The sequence below is a fragment of the Saccopteryx bilineata genome, chromosome 3 (genome assembly GCF_036850765.1).
Source record: "Saccopteryx bilineata isolate mSacBil1 chromosome 3, mSacBil1_pri_phased_curated, whole genome shotgun sequence".
NCBI classification, from domain to species: domain Eukaryota; kingdom Metazoa; phylum Chordata; class Mammalia; order Chiroptera; family Emballonuridae; genus Saccopteryx; species Saccopteryx bilineata.
In genome coordinates this window covers 67,378,855-67,389,981 of record NC_089492.1, presented here as the reverse complement: position 1 = coordinate 67,389,981, position 11,127 = coordinate 67,378,855, and the positions used below count along the sequence as shown (strand labels likewise).

At 40.4% G+C, this 11,127-nt stretch overlaps 1 protein-coding gene across 7 annotated transcripts in view; it reads right to left on the bottom strand.

The window, feature by feature from the left end:
• SULF1 (sulfatase 1) overlaps positions 1 to 11,127 on the bottom strand; it is a 172,333-nt gene that overhangs the window by 557 nt on the left and 160,649 nt on the right. For 6 of the 7 annotated variants that reach the window (XM_066266275.1, XM_066266276.1, XM_066266274.1 and 3 more), the window contains one exon: positions 1,522 to 1,712. In XM_066266275.1, coding sequence (XP_066122372.1) covers positions 1,682 to 1,712 — 31 coding nt within the window. In that variant the 3' untranslated portion in view covers positions 1,522 to 1,681. Of the gene's footprint in view, positions 1,713 to 11,127 lie in introns of all 7 variants that reach the window. The other variant, XM_066266280.1, reaches the window with a different exon arrangement.

Here is an 11,127-nt window from a genome sequence, read left to right as displayed (position 1 = left end):
TACAATACGTATGGTGTGTTTAAATTATAAAACATTTCTAAGTGTGTTTTATTGGGAAAAAAAATACCTTATATAAATTCAAAATGAAACACATTTTCTTAACACTTAAGCTTATTAGCCAGGTCAAGAAAACAAAAGTCTTTAGTCCTTTTATCTTGTTAAGAAAATAATAAAAATTTAGCAATCTTAAGCATTACAATGAATACTTTGAGGCTAGGCACAGAGAGAGCGGGTGATCTTTGTTTTACTTATTTATTTATCTTTACTGCCAACATCATTAGCCATGCCTTTCTGCTAATCAATTTTAGCAAGTCAAGGAAAACATGCAATATTTTCTGGCAAAAGCATATGTTAAACAATATGGGATCCATACTGTGTGTCGTCCTTGGGAGGGTGTCTATTTTACTTTGTCACACTGAACACAAGCAGTGAGACTGTGACAAGCCTGTAAAAAAAAAAGACTAACCAAATAGACATGGCATTTAGATCTCAAAGTGCAAAATCCTTGAACTAAAGGTGACAGTATCGAAGAAGTCCAGTGGTTAGAAATGAATTCAAACCACATGACGCAGGCAGTGGGAAGTGTGTTGAAAGATTCACTGAGGACGTCCAGTTTCAGAAACTCAGGAAGGCACAGTACTAGCCATCTTCAATTGGATAGCATTTATATATGCTTGTACCTATACATTTCTAAAGATAATACTGTTTTAGTATCCCTTAAACCAACAAGAGCCACAAATCACCTTTCTTTCTACTCTCAACACAGTGAATTTTAACACCAGGTCCTCGTGCGTCCGCTTGCATGCGCACTGACTTCTACTGCACATAGGTACCTAGGATAGCTTGGAATGTTGGTTGTTATAATTGCTTTCATTAGTTTACTAATAAAGAGTTAAAAACAATACTGTGTTTAGGGTAAGGTAACAATTTCATCTAATCAGTCCCCCTTATGTGACTTTTCTCTACCTCGTTCAACATGCTCTCCACACTGCTGGAGTTAAGAGGCTGCTCCAAGGTGAACACTTTGATGTTCTCATGGGTGGAATCCATGTTAGAATGCGCAGGAAGATACAGCTGATCTTTGAAAATATCTCCTGGACCACCATCCCGGAGTTGTCCTTTCTGGTGCTCGCTGATGGGCTGTGGCCTAGGGCTAGGCTTGAGTACCAGCATTAGCATGTCGCTGCCACTGAAGTCAGATTCAGGATGACTCCTCTCTTCACGCTCTATCCATTGGTCAGTTTTATGATTTCTCCAGTGTTCAGAATTCAAATGACTAACTTCTGGAATGTCATTATTCCATTCAAGTTTATTCTCTGGACTGAATGTTCGTAGGTTCAAATGCAGGGTTTGAAGGTGGGCGGACAAGGTCAAATGAGAGGCATCCCCAACTGTATGGCTCGGGTCTTCATCGGACTCAGCGGAGGCCATCTCTACCGGCACAGAGAACGCAGCAGATATGGCCAGGAACCCATCACTTTGAGCAGTCTTTGCCTTACTGGTTTTATCTTGCTCGTGGTGACCGTTCAGCAGTGCAAATACTCTATCTACATCCTCCAGGTAATTAGTCCAGTCAAGCAGACTGAGTCTATAGTTCTGTCTGTACTCATAGACACTCTCATTCACGCTGTATAACTCCTCCAGGCCTCGCCAGCTGATGCCTGCCGTGGGACGGGGAAGGTTAACCTTCCCAACCATCCCATAACTGTCCTCTGCGAAGAGAGATAAAGGGGGGTTATTAATGGGGAAAAGTTCCTATATTTGCACAAGAAACTTATATTGCTTTTACAGAGCAAATCAATTTGAAGTACAACACCAAAAAAGTATTTTCCCCTAGTAATTTGTTATCAAGGAATGGTCTCAGGTTACAAAAGTGATTGAACGGTAACAAAAAACTGGAAGGAAGATCAAACAAACGGAAACTGCTATGACTAGGCACAGTCAGGGAACTCATGTTGTACTCCTGGCTCTACCCAAGCCAACTCCGTAACCACAAAATCACGTGAGTCTCTTACTGTATGTCCCTCATCTGTCAAATGAGCAAATACTTCTGAGATAAAATCTTTACTACTCATGGGGTTGCTGGGTGAATAATGGATTTGAAAGTATCCATAATTTGAAAAAATATTCCTTGGCACTTAATATAAAACCAAACTTGAATGCAACTAAACTTCAAATCAAATGCTTGATTCTATTCCTTTTGAGCGGGGTGGGGAGGGGGCACTAAAAGAACTGTGCCCTAGACCAGAGGTCGGCAAACCGCGGCTCGTGAGCCACAGGCGGCTCTTTGGCTCCTTGAGTGTGGCTCTTTCACAAAATACCACGTGCAGGCACTACCTCGATAAGGAATGTTCCTACCTATATAGTTTAAGTTTAAAAAATTTGGCTCTCAAAAGAAATTTCAATCGTTGTACTGTTGATATTTGGCTCTGTTGACTAATGAGTTTGCCGACCACTGCGATAAATCATTCTTTCAATGGTTTTCACATTGCGTAAAGAATGCACCCACTTTCTTTCTCTCTGATCTTTGTACATCACCAAGATGACTACATTCCTGCAGAAAACAACATTTTTTCTCTAGTTGTGTTGAAGTACCGTTCTAAAGAGGTGACCTAGATTAATGCAGTGAATTACCCACAAGCAATACCGAGTGGCAGGAAGAATAAGTAAAACTATAGAAGACTCAAAATCTCAGTTTAACTAGATGATAGAAAATTATGTAAGCTTCAAATCACCTGTAAGAAAGAAAAAGTCAATGCCAAATCTCAGCAGGGCTGTAAGCCACACTTTGGGCCCAAACCCTGGAAAACAGCATGGACAAGAAGGAAGTGAGGATGGAGCTAAGAATTGATTGGAAACCATCGCTGGAAGAATGTCAGCCTGAAGAATAAAATACTGTAGTCTTGCTAAACCACAGAGCAGACCACGAGGAAGGGACAGAGCGTGCAAGAATCGAAGTGGCTCTCTGAAATGCATTGCTTCAGGGAGAAAAGGGCACAAAGGAAGAGAGAGATGCCCTTTGGAAATCAAGTGTTAAAGGAAAAAGAAAACCAAAGAAGGGGAATTTCAGGTCCTGTAAGAAAAATAGAAAAACAAAAATTTAGAGGACATGCAATCCTTCCCACCCCACCCCCACCCCCAAATAATATAAAATGAAAATGTAAAAGAAAGTATATGGGTTTACACTGACTGAAACAGATCTTCTTAAATTGGGAATCTTGTAAACACTTCAACTCCATGAAATTAGTAAAAGCAGCCTATATCTATACAAAATTATTATAAAAGAAAGTAATAATAAAAAAAATCCATCCTTTTATAAAAATGCCCCGGCTAAAATAAACTATAAAGTGAAAAAAGCCACAACGCAACCCTACCAAGTAAATGTAATCAAGCATCTGCAGATGTGAAAACCACCGTAAATCAGAAATTAAAGTATGAGCCAAGGATCTTAAATCCAGCCAAGCTCTCCTTCTCAAGTATCATGGGTATAGGAAAACAGTTTTAAAAAGTGTAAGAATGAAGGGAATACTGTAAATATCAGCTCTTCTCAAATAGTCTTCTAGAGCAGCAATTTTCAACTGGTGTGCCATAAGAATTTTTAAAACATGCAATACCTATTTAGTCAAGGGCACTGATCTCTTTTCCCTTAGATTATATATATAAAAAAGTCAGATAAAACAGCCAATACAACAATAGCCGTCTGGTATGACTGAATCAAAATTATACCTATTTTTTTTTGTCAGATTGGCAAAATATATTTATTAGTGTGCTACAAAATTTTAGTAATTATTGTGTCAGGAAATGAAATGGTTGAAAATCGCTGGGCTATGCCTGACCAGGAGGTGGTACAGTGGATAGTGCATCGGCCTGGGATGCAGAGGACCCAGGTTCGAAACTCGAGGTGGCTGGCTTGAGTGTGGGATCATAGACATGACCTCATGGTCGCTGGTTTGAGTCTAAGGTCGCTGGCTTGAGCAATGGGTCACTGGCTCAGCTGGAGCCCCCTGGTCAAGGCACATATGAGAAAGCAATCAATGAATAATTAAGGTGTCTTAATGAAGAATTGATGCTTCTCATCTCTTTCCCTTCCTGTCCATCTCTCTCTCACTAACCCCCTCCCCCCAAATCCTGTGCTAGAGGATGAGTTTCTTTCAACCAAAAAAAAAAAATATATATATATATATATATAGTGGTGAACATTTAATATACAGGGCTGGCAAAGTAGGTTTACAGTATGGAAAATAATAAATAATAATACAACAACAAACTGTTTTGTGTCCTCACAACTGTAAACCTACTTTTTGCCCACTCCTGTATTTATTAGATGGAGGAGTAAAATAATGTAGGTAGGTAAGATAATATATATAAGTATACATTTATATATTATACATATATATGTATACATTTTACATGGACAATGTGGAAATAATACAACTAGAAGTGAAAAGAATAATTAAAAAGCTGAAAAAGAATAGCTCATTGAGAGTATAGTTTAAGTAATAGTTGGGAATCAGAGAACACCATTAAAAATGAACAAAGGTTAAATAAGAAACAGAGACTAGGTTACATTAAATAGGTATAAGTTCAAGGGCAACCAATAGGACAAAACACAAACCCTGCTAACTTCTAGAGGGAAAAAATGGGCAATGAGCTTTATAGAGAAGAAGCTCTATGTGTAGAAGAGACAATGAGAAATATATAGAAACATAATAGGAGATACTCAATTGGAGACAGGTCAAATGGACTACAAACAAATCAGAATATATGAACAGTAATCAGGTAGAGGTTTTAATGATGAAGGAAAACCCTATTTACAATAGTAACAAAGAAGATGAAGTGTGTATAAATAAACTTAAAAATAACTGTGCAACACATAAGAAAATGCTTGAATAACCTCCTGGAAGACCCGGAAGTATACTTGATCAAGTGGAAAGATATCTTTTGTTCTTAGATAGAGGACTCAGCATCATAAAGCTATCAAGTCTTCCTGATAATTCTTCCAAAAGTCAGATAGAAAAATGGGCAGAAGACATGACCAGATAATCTAAAAAATAAGTATAATGGCCTTTAAATTTTCAAAAACAGGTTTAACTTTACTCAGAAGAAAAATACAAATTAAAACCTTACTGAGAGACCCTTTCTTTCTCATTTGATTAGAAAAAAAAATTAAAAAGTTTGACAGTTGTTGAAAGCAGACACTCACACATTGATGATGAAAAGGAAATGAAATAAATGTTTGGAGAAGAATTCGGCCATATTTAATAAATACATCTATATATGCATTCACCTGTTGACTCAGTCATTTCACAGCTAGGAATTTACTCTGAAGCTATCTTCAACAATGAAATATATTTATACCAGGTTCTTTATTGCAGCACTATTTTTTATTGCAAAATTAAGAGAATGACGGAAATGCCCATCCATAAAAGAGAGGTTGAATAAATTATGGTACCTCCACACCATAGAGTACTAGGAAGTTGTAAAAACAGAATGGGAAAATCTCTCTGAATGGATAGAGAGGATATATTTTAAAGTAAAAATCATATTTTAAATGAAAAAAAAACACCAAGTGCAACATATTATATTGTAGTATGGTACCTCTTGTGTAAAAAAGCAAGAGAAATAAAATCTACACCATCTGGGTAGTATTGCACCAAGAAACAGGAAGGTCTAGCAGACAGGGAGGGAACTGGCTGTCTACAATACATGGGCCGGAAGAGGCTGCGGGAAGCAGTAATGCTACACATAGGCTTTTGGAACTATGTTAATGCATTATACTGAAAAACAAAATTAACAATGACAAGAAAAATAATCGAACCTAAAATGAAATACAAACAAATAGACTGAGGTGGGGGCGATGGCATGGAATGAGCCCAAGTAACTCTGAAAGAAGGGAAAACGATATTGAACTCTGGTTAGCGGATTTGTTTCTGCAGTAGTGTCATTTAGTAATCCTGAAACTGCCTTCCGTGTACCACAGAGTTTAATAAATGAGTTCATCCGGTGAGGATAATGGGAACTACAACTCTCACTGTTGGAAGAGAAAGTTGTAATATCAAAACGAGTAAGGCTACAATGAACTTCATGTTGAATTCAAGTTAGAATTAGAGGTATCAGTATAAACACATTGTTTTAAAATATATATGTCTAGACAGTTATATTCATACCACTGCATCAGTAGGTATAGAAATAGCTGTCGATATACATGTCTGTTCTGGCTTCTGCCCTTTTCTTGGGCCATTCTGAAGTTCTTTATTCAGGAATGCAAGGTGTCAATAGGTTTGTTCAGGAAAGTGAATTTTGGAAATAAGTGTAGATGATTTCAAATTACAAGTAATTCCTATCAGACAAAAAGGCTGTGGAACCACTAAGAAAAATTAAAAAACCTGCTCAGGTCTCAAGATGAGTCACATTTCTTTCTGGATGGCATTTATTTCCTTTTCAGAACATGACCACAGAACCATTTCACGCTACTGTCTACAGATGGATAATTTAGAGAACACGTATGCATGGCATCTTAACTCCTCCTGGGACAGCGCTGGACCAGGAGCTATCGGCATCATAAGCAGGAAGCCAGTTTCCGCAGAGGCTGCCTGACTTCCGCCCCCTTCTAGGCCTCTTCTCTTCCTTTTTCCCACATCGCCTGTGTCCGAGTCTCATGGAAAAATGTACAGTTTCTTGAAAGCACCAGGCTCACTTCCTCCTCAGTGCTTGCATTTCTTTCTAGAATGTGCTTCTCTGCCTCATCATCCTAGAAAGTTTGAGCATCATCCCCTCCTCAAAGCCTGTCCTTCCTCTGGACTTTCTCAGCACTGTGCCAACCCCTCCCCTTATGACACCCATCTGTAGGTGACTCTGGGCACCTGTGCTCAACTTCAAGCTTTGAATTTTAACTGGCTAGTTGCCTGCAGTTTCTACAGGCAAGGAATAGGTCAACCAGAAATTCATAAAGTGTTGTGGTTTTGTTGATCTTTGGTAAGTGGAAGGACATTATAATTAATATGGCTATTCTCCCAGGTTTCTGTTTTGAGGGCACTAATTTGATTTGCAAAACTGACAGCACCTGAACAGTGTCTCCACCAATCTGTCAGTTTCTTTATCCTAAGCCCTTCCTAGTTTTTCTGGGTTCTCTTTGAATGTTTTTCTAAAGACAAAGGGTTTTCAATATTGGGGACCAAATTAGTGTGCATATGGGTGACTTTCAAGTTGCTTGAAACAACATGTTTCAGATTGAAAAGGAATTTGATTTGGGTTTTGAATTTTTAATCGAACACCAATCATAGAATAACATAAATTCTGGGCTTGTACTAATCACTTTTCAGATTAGCTCATGTCATTCTTAGGTATAACTATGTATATGTATTATCGTCATCTTTTTATAGATGAGACAGTTAAATCATAACGAGGTTAAATAAATTGTCCAAGAGAAACAGTATAATGTAGAGGTTAAGCGCACATGCTGACCCAGACTTCTATGTTTGACTACCTATTTATCATCATTTATCAGCCACATAATATTGGAAAGTTTACTTAGTCTCCTTCTGACTCAATTTTCTCATCTGTAAAATGGCGATAATAATAATACTGACCTTACAAAGTTATTGTGAGTTAAGTCACTTAACCCTCACTTAGGAAAGTGCTAGAACATAGTAAGATATGTAGTACTGTTAGCAAATGATCCCCAAATTGGGAAGCAATGAAGCTGGAATTTGTGCCCAATCTGACCCACAAAACTTCTCATTTATGCAACCAAATCTGATCAACTCAAATCCTCTCCTATTATTTCTCCCAGTTTAACCTATTGCTTTCAGGATAAAGCCCACATCCTCTGATGTAGTTTGTAACCAGGAGACCAAACTGTACAGTTGGCCCAGGACGATCCCAGTCTATTTTACTGGCATCCTGCTCAGTTGTTTAGAGTTTGTCCATAATTTTTGGCATTTTAATTTAGAAAATAGTTTTTCAACACAATTATTTTATAAATCTACTAGTCAATTCACTGGTCAGAAAATACATACATCAAATTTATAACTTTACTATTTTTAGGACCCCTTATAAGATCTAAAACATCCCTGGTTAGAAGATAAATTATATGGCCGCCCTATATAAAACACTCTTCATAAAACAGGCTCTGTTTACCTCTTCAGTTCATCCCTCTCTCCTCCTGTGCTGTCAAAGAATTGACCATAATCCTGCAGTGGAATCTTGCCTTCACACAAACTGTCCCTTTCAGGAGGACAGACTTCCTTCACTATCTTTTGCCTTCAGAATACAGCATAAATGTCACCTCCTTGGGAAGCCTTAGTTGATCTCTCAGGTTGGGATTGTCACATGGCTTATGGTGCCATGCTTTCCCCTGTCAAAGCACCCTGCATTCTGTATGGTGATTACAGACTCAACTATGGTCACCTGGAAGGCAGCATCTGGTATAAAGGTGGTCAGTTAGATTCTTTTCTTCTTCTTCTTCTTTTTTAAGAGAGAGAGAGAGAGAGAAAGAAAGAGGGACAGATAAACAGGAAGGGAGAGAGAGGAGAAGCATCAATTCTTCATTGTGGTACCATAGTTGTTCATTGATTGCTTTCTCATATGTGCCTCTACCGGGGGCTCCAGCTAAGCCAGTGACAGTTTGCTCAAGCCAGCGACTTTGGGCTCAAGCCAGCAACCATGCAGTCATGTCTATAATCCTGTGCTCAAGCCAGCAAACCCGCTCAAGCTGGTGAACCCATGCTCAAGTCGGCGACCTCAGGGTTTCGAACCAGGGTCCTCAGCATCCCAGGCTGAAGCTTTATCCACTGTGCCACCGCTTGGTCAGGCTCTTGCTTTCTTAATTAAATGAATGAAAGAAAATTATATTCCCCCTCTCAATTTGCCCTATATATTGAAGCCACTTAAAGGTAAATTTCATTTTTCAGTTTGAGGAGTTCTGAAAATGCCACACTTTAGTCTCTTCCTCTGTGGCACAAGAAATAAAGTCCATTGAGGTGAATCACTATCACAAAAGTAGGGCCAAACTATGAGCATTCTCAAAGAGCTCTGATGGGAAGCTTAGATCGACCCCGATCCTGACAGGTGGCCACTGGGGTATGAAGAAAACTTACTTCACCGGTGGGCATGGCTTGTCTAGCAGAGCTCTGGCTGCATTTCTGTGTCTACTTGTTCCTCCATGGCACACGTCTGTGTAGGGTGCCAAGTGCCCGACCACAGGCAGAGACCCTGGCTCTGACTTGAACATCCTAATCATTCGGACCTAAGTCCCCTCACTATCTTGGAGGCCGACCTCACTTCCAGCCCTCATAACCCACACCCTGCCTTTGATCCATCTCTTGGTCAAGCACCTTAAATAGGAAATAGTGCTGGTAAGGCAGCTTGAAATAAAGGGAGTCCTGAGAAGTGAGCAAGAAGAGAAGCAAGGGAATCTTCATCCAGGCAGCGGAGGGCAGGCCAGTGATCTGAGATTCTCTGACAGCTCAGACAGCAGGTTTGTTTGCAGAAACCTGGCTGCCAATGAGTGATGGTGGAGATGGTGCTGCTGATGAATATTATCTTTTTGTGTTTCTTCTAAAATATGGTAACATGCTGTTGAAGTTATACTGCCATTTACTATTCCCTTTCACATACTGTCTCCTTCATTTAATATTGTGCATCCCATAATACACCTTACCAATAATGTCCACCCATGGGGTGTGATCCATGCCAGACTCTGGTCTTAGCTTTTTCCTAGCAAGGCTGTGGTTGGAGCTGTAGCCACAGTACCACATAGCCTCTAACACACAGCTACATCACCGTATCCATCCACAAGGCAGGGACTAATCCTACAGGGGGAGGTGAATGGAAGAGGATGGGGGCATGGTGGCTGAGGGGGCAGTACAACATGGTCTGCTGGCTGGCAGGGTGTGGCACAGGAGGCTCTGGAAGCAGCCCTGCAGCGTCAGGCTGCCAAGATCTGACAGCCCCACAGCCAAACACCATGTGTGCCCCACTGGACACATGCCACGACTGCCAGGAGCTCTTGTTGGATATCAAAGGGCAGCGGCATCAGCTTTCATAGGCAATAGGAAAAATACACACCCCAACAACCTGTTGATCCTATACTATTTTGCAACACAGAAATGATTGCTTTTAACTCAAGCCAAAAATTATTTCCTGAGTCATGGGGCCATTTTCTAAGCTGTGTCCTTACTCCAAATGTTTCTTAACTGCAAAATGACCAGCGTAAGTAAAAGCACTTCAGCTGCCCCTGTCTCACACACACAACACAGCAACAAACACATAAACAAATAACAAAGATGACTAGAACATGGACTTGCTTTGTGTAGAACTTTTAAATAACTCTAAGGATTAATTTTTAAAAATGCACACAACTGAAGGCAGTTTGAAAACTCTAGTTAGTCCATCTTGTATGAGATACATTTTCTAAAGCACTCTTGCATTTTCAGATGTCCAATTCTTCATATTTGCTTGCTATCGTTTTTTTCTCTCAGAAGCTTCATGATGAAATTTCACGATTAAAATGCATTTTAATTAATTTTCTTGAAAAAAAAGTCAAAATCTTAAAGCACCGAGGCTTTGGGCCCCCGGTGCATCCCCAGGTCGGAGGGCTGCGTGCTCGTGCTCGCGAATCCCATCTGGGGACGGCAGTTTCCCCCGCAGCTCCCCACGCGGTGGCGGTTCCGCATCTGTGCCGCTCCATCCAACAGGATGTAGCGAGGCCACATCAAATGCTGCATTGGGTGTGCAGTGAGTCCCCCCCAGGCGTGACAAGTGAGTGCTCACAGTAACGCTGTTCCACGATTTTCGGCCTGCAACATGGATAGCGATCGAAAGATAGCTTGCCTCGCCAGTTACGGAATGGCGGATTATGGAAGTGCCAGGGTCACAGAGCGTCCTTGAGTCTGTCTTTCAGTAAGGAATTTAGGAGAGACAAAAAAAAAAAAAAAGCAACAGGGATTCACCCTGTGCACACACTTTCAATGGCTTCGTGACCAAAGAGGGGACCCCTCCACTGACAACTAAGGATATCAAAGCTGTGTCAGTCGACCTCAGAAACGATGGATTTGTCCCCGTTTAGAGGTGGCGGCAGGGCTCAGGGGAGGGGAGCAGCCCAGGTGCTGGCGTGTAATTGCGACT